Source organism: Vombatus ursinus, unplaced genomic scaffold (assembly GCF_900497805.2).
Source record: "Vombatus ursinus unplaced genomic scaffold, bare-nosed wombat genome assembly UNPS02014773.1, whole genome shotgun sequence".
Lineage (NCBI taxonomy): Eukaryota > Metazoa > Chordata > Mammalia > Diprotodontia > Vombatidae > Vombatus > Vombatus ursinus.
The window spans coordinates 1,034,367-1,060,430 of NW_020954551.1; the positions used below are offsets into that span (position 1 = coordinate 1,034,367).

Genomic DNA, 26,064 nt, shown 5'->3' on the forward strand with positions numbered 1-26,064 from the left:
AGAGAGAGAGAGAGAGAGAGAGAGAGAGAGAGAGAGAGAGAGAGAGAGAGAGAGAGAAACTCACTCACAATTATCAACTAGTATAAATCAGTGGCCAGAAATAAGGGCTCAAACTCTGCTGATCTCCCGGATGGGCCAGGGAGGGCATTGCATACTTCCTTCACCCTGGCCTTAAAGCCTCTGCCTCCACCCAACTCTCCTCTGCTTCCCCATCTCCTTTCCTGTGCTTGCATTATCATATACTAAATATACAGCCCCTTGGTGTTTACCTTGGCCTCCTTCCTGGGGATCTTTGTTTGGCTTTTCTGCCAGGAATTTCACAGATTACGGATTCTTAATGGGGATGTTTAGGCTTTGACAGCACCCATCACTTTTTGATTTCCTTGGACTCCCCTCCTGCCAGGTTGCCCTGATTCCCCATGAGCTGTGTTTGCCCTGAGATGGGTCTCTCTGGTTCCTGGGTATTCCTTGTTATTAATCTCCAGTTCAGAAGCAGTTTCATAGACGTTTTCACTGAGGTTTACCTTTGGGAGGATCAAGTTGCTTGGAGCAGGGGTCCCTGGCCTGTTGGTAGGAAGGTGCAAAGAGAATTTATATTGACTTGAAGTCTGTGAATCCAGGAATTGGGGGGGGGGTGCAGGTTGGGGCTTGGAAGCTCCAGGCACTCCCCGCAGAGAAGGTGGATTAGGGGTAGAAATGGTTGCCTGAACTCTCTCCTTGCAGCTGGAGGGTATCTCAGGGGAGGAGAGAAGCCTGGTAATGGCCTATGACTCTTGGTGGAAATGTAAGAAGGCTTGGGAGTGGGACGAGGGGTGGGGGGGTACACGCTAGGCCAGCTGGGGAGCCCTGACTTGGAAGCCTCATCCAGTCTCCAGCTTCATCTTTCCCTTCCCCGGCAGCCAGTGGAACCTGACGAAACGATTTAGAGACCAAATGTCCTTATTTTGTGGTGGCTTTGTGGTTGTCTGTGAGAAATAACGTGGTGGTGGATGAGTCTGTTATTGGAATGGGGCTTAATGTCATTTAAATCACTCTTGAAGGCCTCTCCTTGAGTAATGGCTTTAACAGCAGAGCTGTGCAGACTTGGTTGACTTTCTCTCCAGCAGGCGTTTGGCAGACTGTTTTCATTTCAGGGGATGGATTGGATCCTAAGGACACAGGAACTTTGTCCTCCCCAATGGCCTGGGTCCAGTGGCTCCCCTGTCTTGCATCTGCCCCTGACCCTCCGCCTACATCATGGTGGTCTCCATGCACTTCCCACTGGACCTAACCTATTCCCAGCTTGCGGTCAGGGTATTGCTGTTGGATGGACGCCGGCACTGCTAGTGCAGAATGAAGGGGAAAAGACAGGCAGGAAGAGGGCCAAAGATGTGTCTCAGTCAACAAGCATTTATTAAATGCCTACTATGTACCAGGGACTATGTCAGGCCTTGGGGCGACAAAGGCAAAATGAGACAGTTCCTGCCCTGTCAGTTAATCAGCAGACATTGATTTATTTTTCAAAATAATGTCTATCCCTAGCTTTTGTTTTTACATCACTTACAGTTCTTAGTGGGAGTATCACCTCCTCCCTCTCCCAGAAAGCAGTCCCTTAAAAACTATGAATCAGAAGGAGGAAGAAAAGCGGTTCAGCAAGACTAAGCAATATTTGACAAAACACACAGTGTTCCATACACATAATCCCTCCTCAAAGAAGAGGGGAGAGGTATTCTCTCATATCTCTTCCTTGGGAAAAAGGTAAAAAAGCATTTATTAAGCATCTACTATGTGCCAGGCACTGTGCAAGGTGCTAGAGACACAAAAGCAGGAAGTGAAATAGTCCTGCCCTCAAAGAGCTTACACTCTACCAGGAGAAATAGCATACATAAGCATGTACAAACTATTTACAGAAATAATATGAGATAATTTTGGTGGGAGAAGCACTAGTAGCTAGGGGCATCAGGAAAGGCCACAAGTAGGAGGTGGTGCTGGAGCTGAGATCTGAAGGAAATCAGGATTTCTGAGAGGTAGAATTGAAAAAGGAATGCATTCTAGGCATGGGGGATAGCCAGGGCAAAGGCATGGAGGTAGGAAATTGAATGTGAGGAACAAGAAATGGGCCAGCTGGACTGTAGAATGTATGTAAAGGAACAATGAGGCATTTATTAACCTATGGGGCTACTCTGATTCAGTGACCCTACCTCCTCACTGTTCTTTGCAGAAGCCCCTCCATCTCTCCATTCTCACTGACCAATCCTCATCCTGAAATTCTCCCTGTCCTCATTATGGCCGCCTGACTTCCCTGGCTTTGTTTTAGCGTCAGTTAAAATCCCACTTTCTGAAGAAGCTTTTGCCAACCCTCCCAAAGGCTGATGCTTTTCTCTAATGATTAGCTCCAATTTATCCAAATATAACATGTCGCCTCCCCCATTAGACTATAAGCTCCTTGAAGGCAGGGCATTTTTTTTTTGCTTTTTTTTGGTAGTCTCAGTATTTAGCACAGTGCCTGGCACATAGTAGGCACATAATAATTGCTTATCAACTGGATGACCAACTGAAAACCAGGTCATGCAGGGCTTGAAATGGCAGACAGAGGAGTTTTTATTTAATCCTCAAGGTAATAGGGAGCCATTGGAGTTTATTGAATGGGAGGGTGAGGGTAACATAGTCAGATTTGAGCTTTAAGAAAATCACTCCTTTAGTTGCATGGAGGATGAATTGATTGGCTGGAGAATGGAATGGACATGGAGACCAATTGCAATAATTTAATTATATGAATATAATTATTATTATTAATAATTTAATAATTATTGCAATAATCCAGGCAAGAGGCAAGAAGCAAGTGTGTGAGTCAAGAGAAAAAGCTGGATGAGAGGCATGGGGGGGTGGGGGTGAGATAGAATCAGAGACTTGGCAATTGATGAAATAGAGGCCAGGCCTCCCTCCCAGTTTAAATGGGTCTATGGGGCAGTCTCAGCCCTCTCCCTGCAGCTGCCAGGAGAATCACAATCCTCTTCCTGGTCTACTGTAAGCTTCTAAAGGGCTGGCACGTGTTTCATAATGATAGTCATCATTTATAGAGCATTTTAATAGATTATCTCATTTGAGCCTCATAGTGAAGCAGGATGAGGAAACTGAGATGAGAGAGATTCAATGACTTACTTAGGGTCACATAGTTATTAAGAGTCTGAGGCATGGATTGGATTGAACCCAGGTCTTCCTGACCCAAGTCTGGCATTCTTTCTATAGCCTCCCATGTGGTCTTCATGTAGTTCCATCTAATGCATCTTCTTGTCCCCCCATCACAATACTTTGTATAATAGTAGATTCTCATTAACTATTTGTTTAGGCAAAGGTGGGTGACTATGGCTGTGGAACGTTACATACATGGTCCTACCCAGCTAAAATCTCTGTTAATTTTGCAGAATGACTTTTTCCCTCATTCCTTTTTTTTATGAACAAGGGATGGCTTACTGTATAAGGGATAGGGGAGGGAGATATTTGGAAATGAAAGTGATGTGAGAACAAAAACTATCAAATTTAGAAACACAAAAAATTGTGCATACAAATGGAAGTCCAATAGAGTTAGTGCTTCAGAAGTACTCCAGAAGAGGGCAATTCTGAAGGCAGAGGTGGGGCATGTGGTGGGGGCCAGGGAGGGGGAAGGGGTTGATGCTGGACCCCAGGCTGGGGTAGAGCAGGTGCCAGTGTGTGAGGAGAACGTCATTTCTTAAGCATTCACTTGTCTTTGTTTTTGCCTCTCATGCCAGGACTCCACCGTGGTGTGCAAGAAGAAATGCTTTCCTCCAGGAGCTTGTGCTAAGAGCAGAGACTCCTGTTGTGAAGAATGCCTTGTGCATATGCCCCCCAAAGACGTCCGTGTATGCAAGCTTGGGAGCAAGATCTTCCGGGTAACGTCTGGAGCAGGGCTCTTGGGCTCCATTGTGATGACTGTCAATATCCCAAATGAAACCTCTCTTGCAAGTCTGCCTCTGTGGGGTCTTAATAGGATTAAGCAGTTTGAGAAGCAGTTCAAAAGGAAAAGTTTGTCAATTATTTCCTCTTTGGCTATTCCAAACAGGGGGAGGGGTCTGTGGTAACCCCAACATCTGCTGATGTTAAACCCTTAGGGAACTTTCTGGCTGCCATGCCCCACACTTCTCTCCTGTTTGGGGCTACCCAGCTCCCTTTTGTGAAAAGGAATTGGAGATTCCAGCTCTCCTCCTTCCTCAGAATGTCTTTTAGAGAAGGCTAGGTGGGATAGTGCCCATGGATCTTACTATGTCCTCCTGATGGAATATGGCATGCATACAGATAAGTAAATGAAAATATATGCAAAAGCATTTCAGAATGGAAAGAACTCTAACAACTGGGAAGATCAGAGAGGAACTCATGTGGGAGCTTTGTTTTGAAGGAAGCAGGGAATTTTATGAGGTGGGAGTGAAGACGGAAGGCATACCGGGCATGGGGGAAGGAACAGCCTTCACGGACAAAGTCTCAGAAGTAGGAGGTGAGACATCATGATTGAGGAGCAGTTGGCAGGCCAGTGTGACTGGAATGGAGCTCAAAGAAAACTGTGAGGATGAATATGTTTCTTTGCATTAAGATTCCTAATTAACGTTGCCTTTTTTCCCCTTCCTTCCTCCTGAGTCTCTGTGGCTTTGGCCCCTGGAAATCTGATCCTCTCCCCTGACTCATTTCTCACTGCTCTGTTCACTTGGCCTGAAGGCTTCACTAGCCCTTTGTGAAGGTTGGTCGTACATTGAGGCAGAGCTTGGCGTCCTTGCCTCTTTTTCTAAGCTCACACCTGGCTCTGGTATCACTAGTGTGCCCTCAGTGTTAGGTGGTAGCCTGATAGGTTCCTGAGAGCTCATCTGCAGGTCTCAGCCAGCTGCTTGTTCCTGTCTCAGAGCTCCAAGCCCCTCTCCTCTGTTGGACCTCCCACTAAGCTCCCCTTTCCAATCCCAATGAGGTTCTTGGTTCTCAGCTCATTTGCAGAACATGCAAGATGCCTGATAGAACCAGAGCTTAATGAATGATCATACCTTTCCTGGATCAGATTATGAGAACTGTGCGCTTCTCTAGGGTCTCACAGATCACTTGTCTCTCAGGAAGTATTCTGCCCATTTTCCTTCTCCCTCCCCTCAGAGAAAGACTCCCCCTCCGTATTTACTGAGATTCCCATCACTACAGTCTTGCCATAGAAACATTCTTACAAACACCGAAATAACAACGTTTCCACCAGCAGGAAAGGGAAGGTCTTTCCTTACATGGTTGACTCCTGCCAATGGACTGTCTGGGACTCACTTCTTTCTCCTTTGCGTGGGTGGCTTGCTTCAACCTGGCGGTGATTACCCATTGATGTTATGGACACAGTGGTCTGAATCTAATATAGAATCTAATTCCATTGCTGGTTCTGCTCAGCAATAATAAGTTCCATTTGAAAAAAGTCCCTTTGCAACTTTCAAAGTACTTTCATATGTATCCTCTCATTAGATAACTCGTAGATCTCTGGTTTCCTTGGTGTTGAGAACTCCTGGTATGGGAATTCTCTCTATCTATGCGGATCACAAACTGTCTGTACCTAGTAGATATGGCCCTGGGAATCATCTGAATCACATGGAGGTTAGAGACTTGGCCAGGGTCACACAGTGAACAAATGTCAGGGGCAGGGTCTGAATCACAGGATCTTAGAGTTGGAAGGGACCTCAGCTGACATCTACTGCCCACCTGATGAGTACTTCCCACAATATCCCTGAGTGGGCCCAAACCAAATTGAAATGTAGTTGGGAAATATTTAACAAAATAAATAAAAATACAATAAAACATAGTTGCTGTTAATAAGTGGTTTTCTAAGTCAATAAGCCACTGGCAGAGAATCTTATGTATGGCTGAGTGGTCTTTTTATAGTTGAGTTTGGCACCACTGAACTCTACCTCATGAAGAAGAATCGCCTTCCATCAGGCCAGAGAAATGGTGATTCAGCCTTTTCTTGAACTCAGTACTTTCTTAGAGCAGCCCATTCTATTTTGACATAGTAACAATTATAAAGAAGTTCTCCCTGACATGAAGCCTAAATTGTTTTTTTCTCTGCAATTTCTACCCATCGCTCCTAGTTGCTTTTTCTGCTCATCCTTTTGGGGGTGATGCAGGTCTTCTGACTTCCAGAATCGAAGGATCATCGATGCAAAGTTAGAAGGGATGTCAGTTTATCTGGTCCAACTCCCTTATTTAAGGGATGAAGAAACTGAGGCCAAGGGAGGTTCATTGACTTGGCCAAGATCACACAGGTAGTACTGAAGGAAGTATTTGAGCCCAGATCGATTGCACCCAGATCCAGGACTCTTTCCACTATACACCTGGGTGCTCTAGCCCTGCGACTGCAAGGATGAAAGCAAAATCTGTCCCTGCGCTAGGAGAAAGCACAATGTGGACACAACAAAGTCAATGTGAAAACTGGACAAGACAGACACAAAGTGAGAGGAAATGCATCCTCTGCGTGTTTTATGTACCTCAGCCCCCCTGCCCCACATGGGTTCCCCACTTTCCAGAGAATGGATGGGGTATCCCAAAAATCCTAATGCAGTAATCCCAATGTAGTTCTAAGCTTTGCCAGCATAAAGTCATTCGAAGACTTTTGGAACACCCTGTCTTAAACTACAGAGGAAAGCCTTCAAGGTGTTGATCCTCTATGCAAGATTTAGTGAATAGAAGAGTCAGGAAGACCTGAGTCCAAATCTGATCTCTGACACTTACTAGCCGTGAGACCCTGTCACTTCACTTCTGGTGCCTCAATTTCCTCTTCTATAAAATGAGGGAGTTGGGCTAGATGGCCTCCTCTGAAGGCCTGTGCACCTCTAAATCTCTGCTCCCACCAGAGGACATGGGATGAGGAGGCACCACTAGGTTGGGCTCTGTGCTAGTGAAGGCTGTCCCCATGCCAATTTCTAGGGTCCATTCCAGTTTTCGGTGAGGCTCCAGTGATTCCTGTTTCCTCACAGGATGTGACTGGCTTCTGTTTTGTTTCCAGGCCCCTCTGTCTTGCTCCCCATCTCCATCTTCCCACCCCACAACCCGCTACACTGCCCTGTGCAAGCATTAACAAGGCCCAGGGGCCTCTCGTGCCTGGGACAGAGCGTCAGTCACTCAGTTACTCACTGTACTTGGCACAAGTAAAATCCAACATGCTGTGAGCCAAGACGGTTCCCCAAACAACCCTTCCTCAGAGGAAGGAACAAGTCTAGGAAATGCTTTCCAAGTGAGGCCCTTGCATGTGGGCGAGAGGATGCCAGCCATACCTGGAGGGCCCCTGCACATTTACCTGCACAGGATTTGGTGTCTGGGACTTTCAGCTGATCAGGTGTCTGCTATGGTATTGTCGGTCACCTGGATTAAGCTTTGTTCTTTGTGCCCTCGGTGGGCCATGCCAGAGGGGTGTCACATTAAGGAATGAATGCTCTGCTCCCTCACATTTTCATGAAATGTCCTTGCGTGTCAGGGCCTAAATGCCTCAATCATGTCACCGAGTGGAAAATTAGATTTTTGTAACCCTGTATGAAAATTCATGTGCGATTGTATCCCTAGATGAAGGAAACCAAATAAATAAAAAATGCAAAATGCAAATGTGGTCTGCTTAGACTCCAAAGAATTTGCTTTGGACCGTGGGGACAGAGACAAAGAATTCCCCTGATTTCCAGCCCAAGGCTTAGTGGCTGGAGATGGCTAACTCAAAGCAATTTGGACTAAACAGTGGCTTCCCTCCCTAAAGGAACGAAACACTCTCCTGTGAGGAGAAATGCTATTGAGAGACCTTCTGCTGGGCTGGCTAAGTGACTGCTTGTGTTCCCCTCTACAGGATGGAGAGATGTGGTCCTCTGTTAATTGCACCATCTGTGCTTGCATGAAAGGCAAGACTGAGTGTCAGAAGAAGCAATGCGTTCCCATCGACAGCTGTCCACACGTAAGTGGCGAAGGCTCGGTCTTGGCTTTTTGTCTTTATCCTGTGGGCTCCGATGCTAGAAAATGTTAGAAAATAGAACAGTGTGAGAAGGCAGTGGGATGTCATGGAAAGAGCTCTGAATTTGGAGTCCAAGGACCTGGGGTTAAATCTGGACCCTCCCATTTATTAGTTGTGTGACTTATGGCAACCTAACATTTCTCCTAACCTTGGTTTTCTAAAATGAAAGGACTAGTCTAAAGAGTCATTGAGGACTTTTCCTGCTTCAAATCCTTCTCAAATATTCTAATAGCCTCTCAGGATTAATTCCAGGTACCTCCCCCAACCTCTCAAAGCTGTGAATGAGGTACTCTGTATTTATCTTGCATATTATCTAGTTATTAACATGTTGTCTCCCCCATTAGAATGTATGCTTCTTGAGGGCAGCATCTGCTTTAAAAAAAATTGTTCTCACAGTTCTTGGCATATAGTAAGCAATTGATAAATGCTTATTGACTGACTGAACCTCCAAATGTTCTGTTGAATCAAAAGTTCTGCCCTTGCCCCAACACTGGATTTAAAAAAAAAATTTCCTTTATCATTTATGTGAAATGTGCTTCCTTCCCCACTCCATACCCCATTGACTTCTTGTTATTCTGCTCCAATATCGCCTTCACTTTCCATCATTCCCTGATTTTTCCTCTTCCCTCTATTTTTCTCTCTTCTTGACTCAGACCACTCTTCTTTCCATCATTCCCTCCAGTTTGAGGCGTATTTATTCATACATTCCCCAGTAGACCCCGTTCTCTCTCCGACCCTTGCCCAGATCGCCTCTCCCTCTTCCTCCTCCTTCCCCAGGCCTGCAATGTCAGCCCAAACGAAAACAGAACTCTCATGGAAATCTTTCTTTCTCTGCTACTCATCATCCTGCTCTAACTGGGCAGACCATAAAATAAATTTTATCTTTTTAAAAGTCTGAGCCTTGTTGAATTAAGCTTATGGAATAGGAAACTTTTTCAGGTTGAGGGCCCATTGGGGGAGAAAAAGATTCAACCTATCAGCTTCTGGCAAATTAAACCACACACACACACACACACCATCAGAATACATCCTCCCTTCCCAGTTATAGACAGCTTTTAATTTTATTCACATCTGTTATTATTGCAAACAAAACCCTTGCTGTTTTCCCTGAGTGCCAAGCAAGGCAAAAACTCCAACAGCTGTTTCTGTTGCACAACTGAATGAAGGCTGAAAGTGGGGATGGGGTGGGGTGGGGTGGGGGTGGGGAAGGAGAGAGTAAAACCCTAATTAGTCGTGCTCTAAAAAACCTCAGACGTAAAACTGAAAACCTCACATAAAAGAAGAGGGAAAAAAAGGGGGAGAGATAATAAATAGACTTCAGCATGCTTTGCTTATAAATATTCATTGAGAAGAAGGGGATCACATCATTTATCCCAGTCCTCGGGGAACCCTGGCTGCTAATGAACCCATGCCACACATGTTCGCAATGATAGACTTCCTTATTCGACAAGACAAAAACAGGATGCTGTGCCAACCTAGGGGCTCCAGCAGGCTGGAGTCGAGCTGCCAAGTGCCCTGGAAACCCTGCCACATGGAGAAGGGGCTCCTCTCTGGGCTTCCAGAGAATGGCTAGCACTCAGGCCCCCAGGCTAGCCTGGCTTTCTTCATGTCCTCAACTACTCATGCAGCTGACAGTTTGGGTCGATGGCCCTGAATGGGGCCCCTGAGGGTCTGTCCCTAAAAGGAGGCGTCTCAGCCCTCCACTCCCTCTTGTCATTACTATGCTGGTCTCTGAATAACTTCATGGAGGCCAGAATTCTTTGGCCCAGATCCTGCCCTCGCTTGGTCCCAAATGCTTCCCTCTCAGGGATAAAGTTTGGGGAGGACTAGCTAATTCAACAGTGTTCTGAATTGGGAATACTTGTCCTCTTCCTACTTTCTTTGCTTTTCAGCTTTGCCACTGTTAATTTTAAAGGGATACACACACAAAGACATCCCCCAACTCCTACCCTCCAAGCCAACAGAAGGCTCCGTGGGATGTATTCTCTATTCCTACTTTATTCCTGATTGAGCCAGTATGCGTATGTGCGTGCATGTGTGTGTGCATGCATGTATGTGTGTGTGTGTGTGTGTGCGTGTGTGTGTGTGTGTGTGTGTGTGTGTGTGTGTGTGTACAAATGCATCCAGGCCTCATTGGGTGAATAGATAATGGAAAACACACCGGGACTGAATCAACGAGCAAGTGTTAAGCACTTACCTTGTGCTGGGCTCTATACTAGGCTCTGGCATTACGGGGACCAAAATTAAATGATCTCTCCCTTCAGGATGCTTGTATTCACCTTTTTTGTTCCCTTTCCAGTATGCTCAGGATATTATGGTGAAAGTTCAGATTTTCTAGCAAAAGAGCCCTGGATTTAAAGTCACAGGACCTGTCTTCTGTCCTGACTGCTACTTCCTCCCCGTGTGGCCTTGGGAAAGTCACTTACCCTGATTCATCTGTGAGATGAGGATGTTGGACTCCCCACAGTCCCTTCTGGCTTCCAGTCGATGAGTAGGCTCCTTCCAGAAAAAAGGACAGTCAGGCCCCCAGCTGAAGGGAGCATGGGTTCAGGGCCAGAGGACGAGCATCACAGGAGAACAGAACATATCCCCAGGAGCAAGAGGACATGTCACGGACCATTTCCTACAGCTCCTGCTGATGAGAGGGGATTATTTTGCCAGCAAAAGCATGTGCTTTCTTGTCTCCTTTGATATGAGGGCTGACTTCAGTGACGTGTGGTCTCCCCAACCTTCAGATCCTGGCCATGTTTGTGCATTGCAGCATGAGCTTTTGAGTAGGAAGAGAATAATCTTCTATGTAGCACCTACTATGTGCCAGGCACTGTGCTAAATGCTTTATAAATATTATATCATTTGAACCTCCCAACAACCTTGGGAGGTAGGGGCAAATATTATCATCTTCATCTTACAATTGAGGAAACTGAGGCAGACAGGGTTGAGTGCCTTTCCCAGGGTCACACAGCTACTAAATGTCTGAGGCTGAATTTGAACTCAGGTCTTCTTAGCTTCAGGTTGTGCCACCTAGCTTTCTCAGTAGGAATAAACCATATCTTACCCTCTATAGGAGGCTCCTGGTTCACACCTTCTCCACCTCCCACTACTTGTACTTTCCTTTCTGAAATGAGCTTCCTTCTATTCTGTTTCTGGTATGTAATTCATCATTTACCTCTGCTTCCTCCAATTAGAATGTGAGCTCCTCAGGGGCAGCAATTTTTTGCCTTTCTTTGTATCCCCAGCCTGGCACATAGTAGGCACTTAATCATTGCTTATTGATTGACTGACCAATAGACAAGCAAAGTGCTTTCAGTCTGCATTATTTGAACCTTGAGGAACAAATGACCATCCTGAGAAGGACGGCCTTGGAAAGGATGACGTGGGTCATTGGCCTCCAGGCAGGCGACCCGAGACAATGTTTCTACTTCTGTTATAAGTAATGAGGCTTTGATGGAGAATCATGAATCTCTTAGTCCTTTAAAGATCAGCTAGTCCAATCCCTTCATTTTACAGCAGAGGAAACTGAGGCAGAGAGGTCTGAGGATAGCAGTTAGATCTACTCTGATTTCTGTCATCTTCTTGTTTCTTAACATGTTTCTTAGCTCTCGAGCTGAAAGCAACCTCTGAGGTCAGCTGGTCCAACCCCCTTGTTTTACAGATGAGGACACTGAGGCCCAGACAGTGATTTGTCCAAGGTCACTGCAGCAATCAGGAGGAATCTGAACCCAGGTCTTTTGACTACATATCCAGCAACTGATTTGCTCCGCCACGACACCGACCCCTGGGCTTATGATTTACCCATAAACCTTGGCTTCCAGCCTAGCGGAATTGCCAGGTTCTTAGATGAGCCTCAAGGCCACACCCCCTCCATTACACACACAAATCCCTCAGGAAGTAGATGCATCAGTACAAGCATTGGCTTCTTATGGCTTACAAGAAAAAATGTGGCTGAATGTATGAAGGACCCACTGACCCAGTGAACAGAGAACTCCAGTCATGACTCAATTTAACTGAACAAACATTTATTAGGCATCTATTACACGGCAGGTACTGTGCAAGGTATTGGGAATATGGAAACCAAAGTGAAGCCAATCCTGCCCATAGGGCCCTTACATTCTCTGGGCAGAGGTAGGGAAACAGTGTATTCATAGACAAGGAAATACAAGCTATATACAAAGCCAATGCTGTCATTTCATGGGGCTGGAAGGGCATTCACGAAGCGATTAGGAAAGGCTACTTGGGGAAAGTGGGGACTTGAGCTGGTCATTGAAGAAAGCTAGAGTTTCCAAGAGATGGAGGTGAGAAGAGAGAATATTTGGGAAATGGGGGAGAGACCGTACAAAGATGCAGAGTAGGAGTAGTCAGCATGCCATGGAGAGGGACAGCTAGTGGGTCAGTACTTCTAGATCATCGTGTGTGTGGCAAATGAATGATTTCAAATGAGCCTGGAAGCATAGGTTAAAGCTCCATTACGAAGGCCTTTAAATCCCAACCAGGGGAATTTGTAATGTATCCTACAGGCAGTAGGGAGCCCCTGAAGCTTCTTGAGTAGGAGAGGGACATGGTCATACTCGTGCTTAGGAATTTCAATTTGGCAGCTGAATGTGGGATGGATTAGAGAAGGGAAGGACTTGGGAGGCTATTGTAACAGTCCCCAGAAGGTGACAAGGGCTTAAGTCAAGATGGTAGCTGTGGGAGTAGAGAGACAGGGACTCACGGGAGAGGAGTCTTGGAGGCGAGATGGATGAGACAACAATTGATTGGAAGCTTTGGGTGAGGGAGAGGGAAAAGTCAAAGATAAACCTGGGGTTGAAAACTTGGGTGGCTGGAAGGATGATGGTTATAGAGAACCTTGGCTGTTATAGAGAAGTTGGGGGGAGGAGTAGATTTGGGGGAGAAGTTAATAGACTCCTCGTTGAATTTGAGATACTGATGGGATGTCCAAGTGATGTCCAACATGCAGCTGGTGATGCAGGCCTGGAGCACAAGAAAGAGGCGAGGGCTAGAGATGGAGGTTTGGGGGCCATCTACGTAGAGAGGACAAATGAGCCAACAGGAGCAGAGCAGATGAGATGACCCAGAGAGGGAATGTAAAGAGAAGGCAGGGCTCGTGGGCTAGGCCACCCAGTCTGTAATGCTCATCTTGGCCCGAGACTTCCTGCCTTTGCAACAGAGGGTCCTCAATAGCATATTGAACTTCTATGGAATCTCTGGAATATTACCCAATTTTACGAAACAGTGAACTGTCTTGGCTTTGACCAAGTAGAATTAAATTCACATGGATAACACATTGCCTCCTGGACAACAAAAATGAATCAGCTTGATTTGCATTATCAGTACTCCATTCATTCAAAGGGTCAGATGACTGTGGACTTGAATCAGAGGGTTGGTTATTTTGTTTGTTTTTGCCATAAAACCTTTGGAAAGTGAACCAAAATAAATACATGCAGGGCCTCCATGAATTGATATTCTGAAAGGTCATTTTTATGATTACATCCAGGAAAATGGTCTGTCAGAGACTGGTTTTGGATATCAGTAAAAAGACTGAGTCCCAAACATTCTTCACCTTAACTCTGTATGACAAAAGTCACATGAGGGAGGCCTTTAAAGCATTGTATCTCTCACCTATTATCTTAAGTCACTTGGCCTGGTCTCAAAACCAGGGACTTGAAGCTATCATTTTGCTGCCCAGTCTCTAATACTTGCCTTTGCCAGAGACCTCCTGACCTTGCAACAGAAGGACCTCAAAAGCATGGTGGCATCATCATCTGGTGATTGAATTCAAATATGTACTGAATTCATTTGTAGAGGTCACCAGTGAAAGGGGAAGTGGAGAACTGGAGAGAGGGCCACTTTTAAAGTCAGGACAATCTGGTTTTGAGTCCTGTCACTGACGTGCTGGGTGAATGACCTTGGACAAGTCATGTGCTTCAGGCAATTTTCTAATGCTCTCGGTTAGGTCGCAGTGGCTGAGCTGCATGGAAGAGGGAATTTCCATACTAGGAAATAAATAGAATCCTAGTTCTTGATTTGGAATGGACTTGAAGATCAATTGAAATAATGCTCGTAAAACCTTTTGCACACCCTAAAATGTTACAGACATGTTAGCTCTTAGAAAAGTAATCTGTTCATTGAAATGAATATGTTCTTTTCTTCCTCATCAGGGTAAAATTCTGAATAGAAAGGGATGCTGTCCTATTTGCACTGAAAGTGAGTAAGTTCTTTCCTTTTTACAAAAAAGTTACATTTTTGCAATTATTGTTTCAGTCTGGGGATGTCTGTGGGGCGGGGATCAGGGGTGGTAGGAGAGAGAGGTTTCCTGTTCCACCAGGTCGGGTTATATCATCTGTTTTATGCACATTCTGTTGCTTTGGGGGATAAAATTGAGCCGTCCCACTTCCCTACAATAAATGACAGTCAATTTGTTGTCCCCCCTCCCCAAGAAGTACAATTAAGCCAGGTGAATGGCAACCATCCCCGTAGGAGGTGTTGGAGAGACTTCTGATGAAGTTTTAACAAGACTAGATCATCTGAGTGTCCATTATAAGTGTTAATGACATTTGCAGCCCGGTAAGCTAAGATAATGATACCTAGTGAAACCTGACTTCAGGAATAATCCAGAAGGGATATATATTTTTTCTAGCCTTGTAAAGTCTGACAGCTGTAGGCCCTCCTGCTTCCCAGCATTCCCACAGTCTCTTTCATGAAAGTATGAAGGATCTCCTTTGCCAAAGGCAAAACCTTCCACTGATAGGAAATGGATCATTGGTCTGACAGCTTCTATTTTCCTACATGTGTAACTGAGTAACTTGTTCTGAAAGTGCCCTATTCACCATAGGGATCCTTGACTCCAATTCAAATCCTGGACTTCCAATATCACTTTCTTCCTCTATGCACAGAGATGCCTAAGCCTTGCAGAAATATGCCCTTTTGTGGGTAAACATATCTAGTGCAAATGGAGAGATCAGCCCCATCCAGATGTGGTTTGGGGTTGAATGTCTCTGGGAGGTGTCAGTATCCTTTTAAAAAGGGATATCAGTTATACAGATGTTAACTGTATACTTTGTTAACTGCTAACTTTCTTTTAGGATAAAAAAACAAAACAAAACAAAACATGGCGAATCCTCTTAGAAGACATTCAAACTTTTAGAACTTGGCTTTGATGGTAATTTAAAGCAAAAGGTAGTAGTTTTCACATAAGCAGAGATGTGTTAGTACCTTTATCTAACATTAAACCTCTTCTTTCTAATGATTTTGAATGACCCTACTTAGTTCTTCTCATGAGTGGTGGCTTATGGACCGTCTATGTGGGCAGTGGACTGAGTTTTATGTATGACTATATTCCCCATCCAGTTACCAAACCTGGGATTTTATTGGTTTAGGAAATTTTCAGCTAAGGACACCCTCTAGCACTTTAGAATGACAACTGGCTTACAGTCCTAGACATTTGCCTTGGGGACAGTAAAGGACCCTGCCTAGGGTCCTACAGCCTATGTGTTGGGACTTAAACCAAGGACTTCATGACCTGGAGGTTAGTTCTCTCTCTTTGGTTTGAGAGATAGTTATATGTATTTCTTTTCTAACAGACTGATGCACCCACATTCAAGTAGTATAAATATTTGATTAAAGGAGAGAAAATTTCTACTGAATTAATGAACAGTTTTTTGCTCTATAGCACATTTATACATACTCACATATACATGCCTGAGTGGGATTTTATCCATGGTTTCTTTTTGGAAAATTATATTGAGATCTTTTGTTTTTACATCACCCACATTTCCCAATATAGCCATACCTTTACCCCTCCCTTATAATAAAGGAAAAAAATGAATTAACCAACAAAGCAAAATTAACCCACATAGAACAAGCCTAATGCTGTGTATAGTGCAGTGTTCCACTGCATGATTCCTCTACATCTGAACAAAAAGTACAGTTGTCTTCTCGTATCTCTTCTTTGATGCTAAACTTGCTGACCTGTGATTTCACTGGTAGAGAAAAACCTCTCTCTACTGATGTATATGACACTTTCTCTGCATCTAATATATTGAGAGTTGTTTGGAGACACGGAGAAGTTAGTTATTGTTGTTAAGGTGTTTCAGTTGTATCCAACTCTTTATGATCCCTTTTGGGGTTTTCTTGGCAGAGATCCTGGGGTAGTTTGCCATTTCCTTCTCCAGCTCATTTTACAGATGAGGAAACTGATACAAACAGGTTTGTCCAGGGTCACACAGCTAGGAAGTGTCTGAGACATGATTTGAACTAGGAAGATGAGTCTTCCTGGTTCTAATCCCTGTGCTACATCCCCAGCTAGCTGCCCATGCGAAGAGGATAGGTGACTTGCAAACTGATAAACATTTCCTTTCAAGTACATACAATAACTCCAACACTAGGTTTACAAACTGTTGTCTTGCCTAGTTCTGGGCCTGAATCAATGGATAGCTAAAGATCGACTTCATTGAGGCCATCACTTAGTGGCTCTGTCTTTCACTACTCATGTGACTTTGGGCATGCCAGTTCATTCTCTGGGATCTCAGTGTCCTCAGGACAATGGAGATTGAACTTCGGTGACTAGGATGGGTCCTTCCATCTTGAAATTTGGGATCTGCTTTCTCTGTTGTAGAGCAGTTAGAAGTTTGGGGTTTAGCCTTGTGTTTGTGAGATTCAGTCACGAATATAACAGCTTCCTGTTTCAGGTATGAAAGAATGAGTGAATCAAGGCAAGATTCCGAGGCTGATGATTCTTCATTGCTATTTGGTGCCTCTAGAATATTCCCCCATTGCCTCTTAGGCAGGTGACTTAGTGGAAGGGTGGACAAGTCATAGAATGGAGGGCCTTTATCACAATGTGGGCATTCTACGAGGTTAGGACATTGTAATAAATCTTACAAGAAATGGGTTCCAGTGCTGCCTCCATCACATTCTAGTGGTGTGACCAATGGGAAATCTCTTAACCTCTCTGTGCCCTCAGGCAATTCTCTCAATCTCTGAGTTGCAGATGAGTTGATTTGCATTGGTGGAGATAGTTTCCACACTGGGAGCTCCCCAGCCCAAAGAGAGCACAGACCTGGATCCCCCTTCCTTCCAATTAATGTTGCATTTCATCTCAAACCTTTATTTAAGGAATGATAAAGGGCAGTTAGGTGGCACAGTCGATAGAACACTGGCCCTGGAATCAGGAGGACCTGAGTCCAAATCCAGCCTCAGACATATAACACTTACTAGCTGTGTGACCCTGGGCAAGTCACTTAACCCCATTGCCTAGCCCCTCCCCAAGTGATTTAGGAATGATAGAGGCTATGGATTCTGAAACTGAAGGATATCAATGATGATCTGGCAAGGAAATTCAAGAATTTGGGCAATTAGGTGGCGTAATATATAGAGCACTGGACTTAGTCCAGTCACTTAACTTTTGTCTGCCTCAGTTTCCTCATCTCTAAAATGGGGATAATAATATCACCTACCTGCCAGGGTTATTTGGGAGATCAAATGAGATATTTGAAAAGTGCCTTATAAACATGGGCTGTCATTATTCCAGTCCCTGCCTCCATACTAGATAATAGCTCAGTCAGTCAAGATGTGTGATTATTGATTCCATTTGTCATCATCTCAACAGATCATACAATCACAGATAATAAGTGAGATAATACTTGTAAAGTGTTTTTGCAAACAGTATGCAATAATAATTAATGATGGTAATAATAATAATTATCATTACCATCATCAGCAATATTATTACTACTAATTATTATTATTATTTAGAGTTGGAAGGGACCTTAGAGGTGATCAGATGATCAGCAAACCCCTCATTTATGGGGGCTGGGATTTGAATCAAGTGCACTGACCCCAGGCCCAATGCTCACCTGCACTGTTTCTCTCTGTCTCTCCTTCAGCAGCATTCTGATGGAGCCCAATGGCAGGAGCACACTGTTTTCTCTAATTTAACAGTGGGTTTAGGAGTGGGAAATAGAATTGTTTTATTTATCATGGTATGAGTACACCACAAAACAGGGTCTTCTGGGCCAGATTTGCAGAAAGATCTTAAATGACATAGAACGCACAAATATTCAGTGTGATGTGGAAATCACTTATCTCTGAAACCACAATGAGCTGTGTTTAATAAGGCTAATAGAGTTGACTGTAAGCCATAAAAATGAGGAAATGTAGAGCTTGAGCTAAGGATCTTTGCTTTACAGGGACTGAGTAGAGACTTTAGTCATACAGGTTGGGGGTGGGGAGCAGTCGGCTAATTAGAGTTCAATGTTTTGTCCAAATGCCTTCTGTTTGGTTGACTGCTAGCCGGTCTGCCTTTGCAATGATCAAGAAGATTCCTGCAAAGTCTTTCTTTAGGGACCTGGTGTCATCAAACAATTCACCAATCATTTATTTAGCACCTGCTACGTGCAAGGAAGGGCAGTGGTGTGGTGGGTTGAGCCTGGGTGAATAGTTTGAATTAATATTCTGCCTCTGATTATGTGACCTCTGCAATTCCCTTAGCCTGTCTGAACCCCAGACAACCCCCTACAACTTGCTTGCCAATTATCTCCCCACTCTGCAAAGTTGTAGACCTGGGGCTACAGTGACCCCAGTAGCTTATATTCTCCTGGGGGATACCACATAAAAAAACAGATAAGTAATTTGGGAACTTGAATTAAATGAAGTGGGACTTTTAGGGGTTGTGGAAATCCAGAAAAATAAAAAAAATGGAGTCAATTATATGATATGTAAAAGCCACCCAGCTCTTTAATCTTCATGAAAAATTGTTGCTAGAAGACTTTTTAGAAGGTGATTAATTTGAGAGACTGGTAGAGAAGGAAGTAGCCTTATTCTGCTTGCCCTTACCCCCCAGATAGAATAAGAAGCTATGGGTGGATAGTGTAGTGAAAGAGTTTAGGTTTAATTTAACAGGAAAAAATTTTAATGATTAGGATTATCCAGAAGTAGATCAAATTGCCTCTAAAGGTAGTGGGCTTTTCTGTCCAGAGGTGAATGTTTCAGAGAGGCAGATTTAAGCAGGATGTTGGACAGCTCCTCAACAGCGATAGCTACCTGGATTTGAATGAGCTGCCTTGGGAGGTAGGGGGTTCTTCCTCATTGGAAGTCTTGAAGTAGAAGCTGGATGACAATTTAGGGGGATGGAGTAGAAGGAAGGGCATGGTTTTTAGAGATAGGTTGGACCAGATAGCTGCTGGGGCATTTCAAACTCTGAAATCTGTATTTCTGTATTTCCTCAAGGCTTTTTTGTTACCATGTCACTAAAATTGACTAATTAATATGGCACTATATTTGAATAAAGACCAAATACATCTTTAAAAATTCTTTTGTTGTTGTCTTCTAATCTTACATCAGAGTCATTTTGGGAAATACCCTCAATGCTCTTCCTTCAACAATGAATCCTCCCTCATAAACAAAGAAAACCAGTAAAGTAAAACCATCTGATATAGTGTATATGCCATTCTGCTCCAGTATTTCCCTACCTCATTACCTTGCACAAGTAGGTCTGGAGATTATATTAGATTTAAGAGTTGAAAAACCAGCTTTCTCTTTTGCTCAAAGACAGTTAATTACAAAAGTCAACTCTTCTACCAATAGAACTTTATGAAAGCCTGGAGATTTTGACTCTAGTTAATCAGTATCAATCTCTCCTTGTAATTCTAGATTAAATCTAATTCAGCAGACATTCATTTCAACAAGTAGGTAGTTTGATGATACCACATTCCAATTGTTTAAAGGAATATGTAAAACTTGCTCCCCACTAAAAAACTAGGTGTTTTTGTGTCTTGGCCTGGCTTTAAAATATTTAACCTGATTTGAACTCTTAGTCCCTTCCACCATTCCTAATTCACTTCAAGTAAGCCTGAAAGGGTCTAGAATTTAACATGGAAGATGGCTTGAATATTGGACATCTGAAACCAGAGTTTGTTTCAATGAGTGTCCTGAAAAAGAAATAACATTGAGAGATGTAATCTTCGTTCCCCCTCCTAAGCATTATATAGCTGTCTGTCTCTCTCCTTGTTCCTGCTCCTTTTTCCTTCTGTCTCTGTCCCTGTCTTTCTCTTCCTCCCTCCCCCCTCCCTTTCCTTGTCTTGCTCTCTGTCTGTCTCTTTCACTCCTCCATGCACACATAGATAAGCATATTTTGTGCCATAAACTTTTTTTCTTTTAATCATTATGCTAACATGCATGTTCTTTTCTCTCCTCACATATAGTAGGCAGATCTTTAGATGCCAAGAAAGCATTTAAATATTTGGGGTAGGAAGATGAGTTTTTCAAAATAATGAAGTATAATTCAGTTTAACCTGCATTTTACCAAGCCTAATATATCGGTCACAAAGATAAAACTGAAAGCTCACATCCTAATGGCAGAAGAAAACATTTGCTCTGCCTTCTCTACCTAAAATTAGGAAAAGTTTTGGTGATCTTCCTCCCAAAGTCCTGAAGGCAGAACCATTGAAGAAAAACTGAACCCTAATGTCAATTCATAATTGTCTTTCTGTAAACAATGTCTTTATAGACATTGAGTTTTCTGTACCTTTTGGTGTGATCCTTATGCCTGTAATTCTCCCTTATGATCAGCTGTTGTTACCATCTTTCATAGGACTTCTCTCAAGTTTTTATGGTCCTAAATGGCTCACTTTTCCCTTCTAGTTTCTAAGGACATTTTTCTGCTTCTGGGGGACCTTTGCAGCTCTTACTTTTGACTAGAAACATTAAGTAAGAATGTCAACTGCTACCAGTATAGACAAAAGTATGGCCTTATGGACTGAATTTTTTTTCTATTTGCCAATTTTTTTGTTTCTATTTTCATGTTAATATCCATTAGTGATACTAACCTAAAAGTTTTCTTTCTCTAACTTAGCCTTAATAATTTTAGGATCAAGATCCTCTTTGCCGCATAAAAAGCGTGAGAGTACCATCTTTGTTCTTTTTCTTTTAAAAGGAATGCACATTATTTAAGTTGGTACATAAGGCAAACATTTTTACATTACATATTTATGAACAAAAATAACATATCACAAAGTCGGTAAACCAATACTTAAGGTCTTGGGTTCTTCATTCATCATTCTCATTCTTGCCTAGAGTTTTTGTCACATTCCAGTTCAGTCCAGGATACCTGGAGATGTTAATCTTTTTTTTTTTTTTTGGGGGGGGGGTGGGGGAAGGGGGAGTGGGTATGATTAGTTCTTTAGAAAACATACTCACACATATGTATTCACACAAAATAACATTTAGTTATTTGTTTATCTAGTTATTTGTTTTGATTGATACATTTGAAAAAAAATATACTAATGTCATTTATTCCTATATACCCCACTTTGAACTCTTCTTTGTAACAAAAAAAAAAAAACTAAGCAAAACTAATCAGCAAAGTGTATGAAGCATTCTGCATCCATTGTCCTCCACCTTTCTTCCAAAAGGAGGGATATAGAATATAAGGAAATTTCAAAAAAAAGGTAATAATTCTTTTCAGAAAGTTAAGGTTTACTTAGCTTCTTTAATTAGTTAAGAAAGAATTTCCTCAAGAGTATTTATTTTCTTCCCTCCCTCTTCTCCCCATCCCACCCCCAGGCCTGCCCTCTGGGTCTACCAAGGTTAGTTCTGACTTGGGAAGTTTGGGGAGGTTCTGGATTTCCTTTCTGAGCTGGGGAAGGTCAGGAACCTTGACTCTTTGAAGTGGGCTCAAACCCTAGCTCTTGACACCACTCCAAAGTCTTGACAACTGACTAAAACATAAAGAGACTTACTGTCCCTGGCCAGAAGGCAACAGCTGGATGTCAGTCAAAGATTTACATAGAGTGGGACATAAGGAAATCTATGTTTTGGAGATGGGACTAGAAAAGTTTCCCCTAATTGGGTAAATTACCCCTTAAATGGGTTTGAGTTGAGACCTCTGGGGTTGCAGTGTCCTGGACTCAGTAGTCACTTAATAAGCCAGTCAACCCATTGATTGGATGTGGAGTCAGGAAGGTCACAGTTCAAATCCTGCCAAAGAAAAACTTAGTAGCTCTATGACTTTGGACAAATCACTTACACTCTCTGGACCTCAGTTTTCTCATTTGTAAAATGAGGAAATTGGACTTGGTGGTCTCCAGGTCTTTTCCAACTCTCCGTTTATAATGGGTGATAAATACCTAGGAGGAGAGGAGAAATGGAAAACAATACAGGGGGTGAAATTGGCAAAAGTACAGGACAAGAGCAAAATTGGGAGGGGAATTCCTGTACTGTAGGTGCCTTGTTAAAATACATCTGATTATTTCTTTCTGAAATCATATATATTATAGTGTATTTTTTTTCTTTTGTGAGGAAGCATTTATAGATTCAAACTAATCCAGACAGCTCAGGTTACTCCATCATAGGCTTATAGATATTGGAAGGGACCTTGGAGACCATCTAGTCAAACACCTCATTTTTCAAATGGTGAAACTGAGGCCCGGGTAAGTGAAGGTACTTGTTGAAGGTCACATCTAGGGTCATAACTCTGGAGCTGGAAGGGAACATGGAGTCTAAATCCTCCTCATTTTACAGATGAGGTAACTGTAGAGAGAGATTTAGTGACTTGTTCAATGTCATTCAGTTATTAACTTGAACCCACCAATCAGGCCTTCCAAATCCAAGTCTAGTTCTCTTTCTACCATGCATCCTTCCTCCCTTCTTTTCTTTTTTAAAGCTTATTCTAAAAGTGACATCTTTACAAAGAAAACATATTGTAGATGAGATTTTAACTTCTGAAATCCCAAATGTGTGTCTGTATATACGTACATATATTACTGCAGTTGAGCAAGTTGACATATGGTATGATCCAATGTGATATAACATAAGACAGCATCTCTTTATATAACACATTGGAAATGAAAAGCAAACATTTCCTTTCCATCCTGTCCCAGCTATCAGCTAGGGTGGCAGGTCTCCAAAGGGCTTCTTCCCCACGTCTTGAGTCTTAACCATTTGCTTAGGTAAAGAGAAGAAGACAGGCCCAAAATGTCTATGGACGACTCCCTTTGATTCTTGACTTTTGCCTGTACAGAAAACAAATGGCTCTTTTGATTGAGGAGCTCAGATCTTATCATTGTTTGGGCTAATTCTTATCTATGATGTCCTCATCAGTCATCCTTTGCTGCCTAGAAAGCAAAGATAAAAAGACAACAGGAGGAAGATAAAGTTTAAGCAATGACAGCTGGCTCCTTTTCTGAACTGTAATAATTACACACATTTGTTCAGGCTTCACGTGTTATAAAGCGCTGACCTCGTGCTGACTCTGTGGGGTCCCTTGTGTAAGTAATTCCTACATTTTACAGATGGGAAAATGGAAGGTCCTGTTACAGGATCACAGACTTAGAACCAGAAGGGACCCTCCTTGTCACCCGAAGCAGCCCCCTCATTTCAGTGAGGTTGGGGCAATCAATGCAGAAAACTGCCAGATGTCCAGCATTGAGAACTTTACTTGGGGTCATAGAATTAGAGCTGAAGGGAACCTCAGACATCATCTAGGCCAGCTCCCTCATATTTCAGAGGAGGAAATTGAGGTCCAGATAGGTAAAATTACTTGTCCCAGGTCACACAGGGAGTGTCAGAGGCAAGATTTGAACCGGGGTCCTCTGAGCCGTAGACCGTGCTCTTTCCACTGAATTACTCTTAATCCCTCCCCCCTTCTCCCCAGGCTCCCCTTTTGAGCCTCCTCCAAGTCAGATCCAGTGACCATGAACCTAGCACTTTACTGCTGTGCATTATGTGACCAAAGCAGGACTGCCTTCCAACGGCAAACTAAAATTCCTGAAATTTCTGACAGGTCCAGGCTTGCCTTGATTGAAATTCAGCTTTTACCACATCGAGAGAGTGGCAGTGAGTTCTTTTTGCTAAAGAGATCTGGGTGTTTGGAAAAGAGTAACTTTTCTCAGTGTTTTGGTTTCTGCCAGGAGAGAAACTTAGTTCACGGGTAGAAGAATCTTCAAAAGGAACAGGAAGCAGCTTAGAGAAAACCTCGGGAAACAGCCCATTGTCTTTGTACTGTTGCAAAAAGATCGCTCCTCTATCATTCACATGATTCCATCCTTCCATGGTGAACGTGCCCAAATTACCTAAGTGGAAATAATGCTGAGGCCCCCTCCTCTAGCCACTCATTTCTTTTTTTCCCCCTCTTTTTGTTGTCTTGCCTAGCTAGTCTGGTGGCTTAGGAAGCCGGATAGATAGGTCAGCTCTGTTGATAAACAGATCCTAGTTCAATGTCTATGTTTCCTATATTAAGATAGTCTGAGTATGGAAAGTGTATAAACAAGAGAGGTTATTGGGAAAGACATCAAAAATATCAGTCAACTGAAAAAAGACCACACATGCACGCACGCACGCATGCACGCAAGTGCACACACACACACACATACACACCAAACCACCTCTGATTTGGAACTAACTGGAAGAATAGAACTTGTTTGGGACAAGCCATTAAGGACACAGGGTTTAGTCACAGGACCTGGGTTCAGATCCTCGCCCTTCAGCTTAATATTCTCTCTGGGTCAGAATGAGGGGGTTGGAATCAGTGTTGGTCTCTAAGGCCCCTTTCAGCTCCAAATCTATGATCCTATAATTCTAAGCCACTTAACTTATTTCTGGGCCTTGGTATCCCCCATCTATAAATTGAGGTTGATGAACTAGATGGTTTTCATGGTGCCATCTAATTCTTCAGCTATGATTCTATGATTCTAAGTAACAACTCCTTTTGGGGTCTCAGTTTCCTCATCTGTAAAATTAGAGGATTGAACCAGATTGTCCCCAGTGTCCCAGCTCCAGAGCTATGATAATAAAACAACGATCGTTTTCTTTTGAGTTAAAAAAAAAAAATCCCTCTGTGTCAGAGGCTGTCAGTTTCTTGACCAGTAGCTCTCCCCATCCATTTTCATTACTATGATCTCTGAGATTACTTGAAAACAAAAATACTTCATTTAGTTTTTATCCTGCTTTTGTTTCTTACTCACCTGCAGAGCCCGGCGTTTGCACTGTATTTGGAGATCCCCACTACAACACTTTTGACGGACGGACATTTAACTTTCAGGGAACATGTCAGTACGTTTTGACAAAAGACTGCTCCTCCTCTGCCTCACCCTTCCAGGTGCTGGTGAAGAATGATGCCCGGCGGACTCGGTCCTTCTCTTGGACCAAGGCTGTGGACCTCGCGGTTGGCGGCGGCACAGTTAGCCTCCAGCAGCATCTCACGGTCAAGTGGAACGGTACCCGGATAGCACTGCCCTGTGAGACTCCTCACTTCCATATTGATCTGGAAGGCTACCTCCTAAAAGTGACAACCAAAGCAGGTGGGGCTTCCTAGGGTAGAGCCTTTCCAGGGCCCAGGGCCGTCCTCTGGGTCTGCCCCGCCCCACTGTATGTAGCATTAGCCCTTCACTAGGAATCCAGGCATGATGGCATTTCTCCTCTCTCTGGGTAAACCTCAAAGTGCTGCTTGTCCAAGTATAGCTGGTGTAGCGTTCCCACCACAGACAAAAGGGGAAAATGGCTGGATCGCCATGGAGTTCTGTAGAGTGTAGAGCAAGCCTTGGGACTGATGGCAAATCATGCCAGTCTTCTGCTCTGTGGATCCCCGGGGAAGTCATATGTGTTAACTCTCCTTGTGAAAATAGCGAGTGTGTCCTCCTCGGTTTCCTCTCGATTTCTGTCCTGTTGCTGTTTTTAGGCTATTAGGGATGTCCGGCTTGGAATTGTCGGTGCCTCTTCCAACTTTTGATGTGTATTTTGACATCTGTGGAAAAGAATGCTCTCTTGAGAGCTCCTCTCTGGAAAGGCCAAGACAACCCCACAGTAGAGCCATCTCTCATTAACCTGTCATGCTCAAAGGAGGTCTCTTGGCATAGCAGCAGGCCCAGCTTCCACAGGACCATGGTATGCCCTTAGCTGGGCATTCTCCTTGGAGTTGGCATGTATGTTCAGGGAGGTTGCTACCCATGTGTGCAGGGAAACCAATATATGTGTTTGTGTGTGTGCGTGCGTGTGAAAGAGAGAGAGAGAGAGAGAGAGAGAGAGAGAGAGAGAGAGAGAGAGAGAGAGGGAGAGAGAGAGGGAGAGAGAGAGGG

At 43.6% G+C, this 26,064-nt stretch overlaps 1 protein-coding gene across 2 annotated transcripts in view; it reads left to right on the plus strand.

The window, feature by feature from the left end:
• Positions 1-26,064, plus strand: part of BMPER (BMP binding endothelial regulator) — a 289,084-nt gene that overhangs the window by 168,442 nt on the left and 94,578 nt on the right. The window contains exons 9-12 of one of the 2 annotated variants that reach the window (XM_027863683.1): positions 3,750-3,890; positions 7,835-7,939; positions 14,155-14,200; positions 24,961-25,290. In XM_027863683.1, coding sequence (XP_027719484.1) covers positions 3,750-3,890; positions 7,835-7,939; positions 14,155-14,200; positions 24,961-25,290 — 622 coding nt within the window. The remainder of the gene's footprint in view (positions 1-3,749; positions 3,891-7,834; positions 7,940-14,154; positions 14,201-24,960; positions 25,291-26,064) is intronic. The other variant, XM_027863684.1, reaches the window with a different exon arrangement.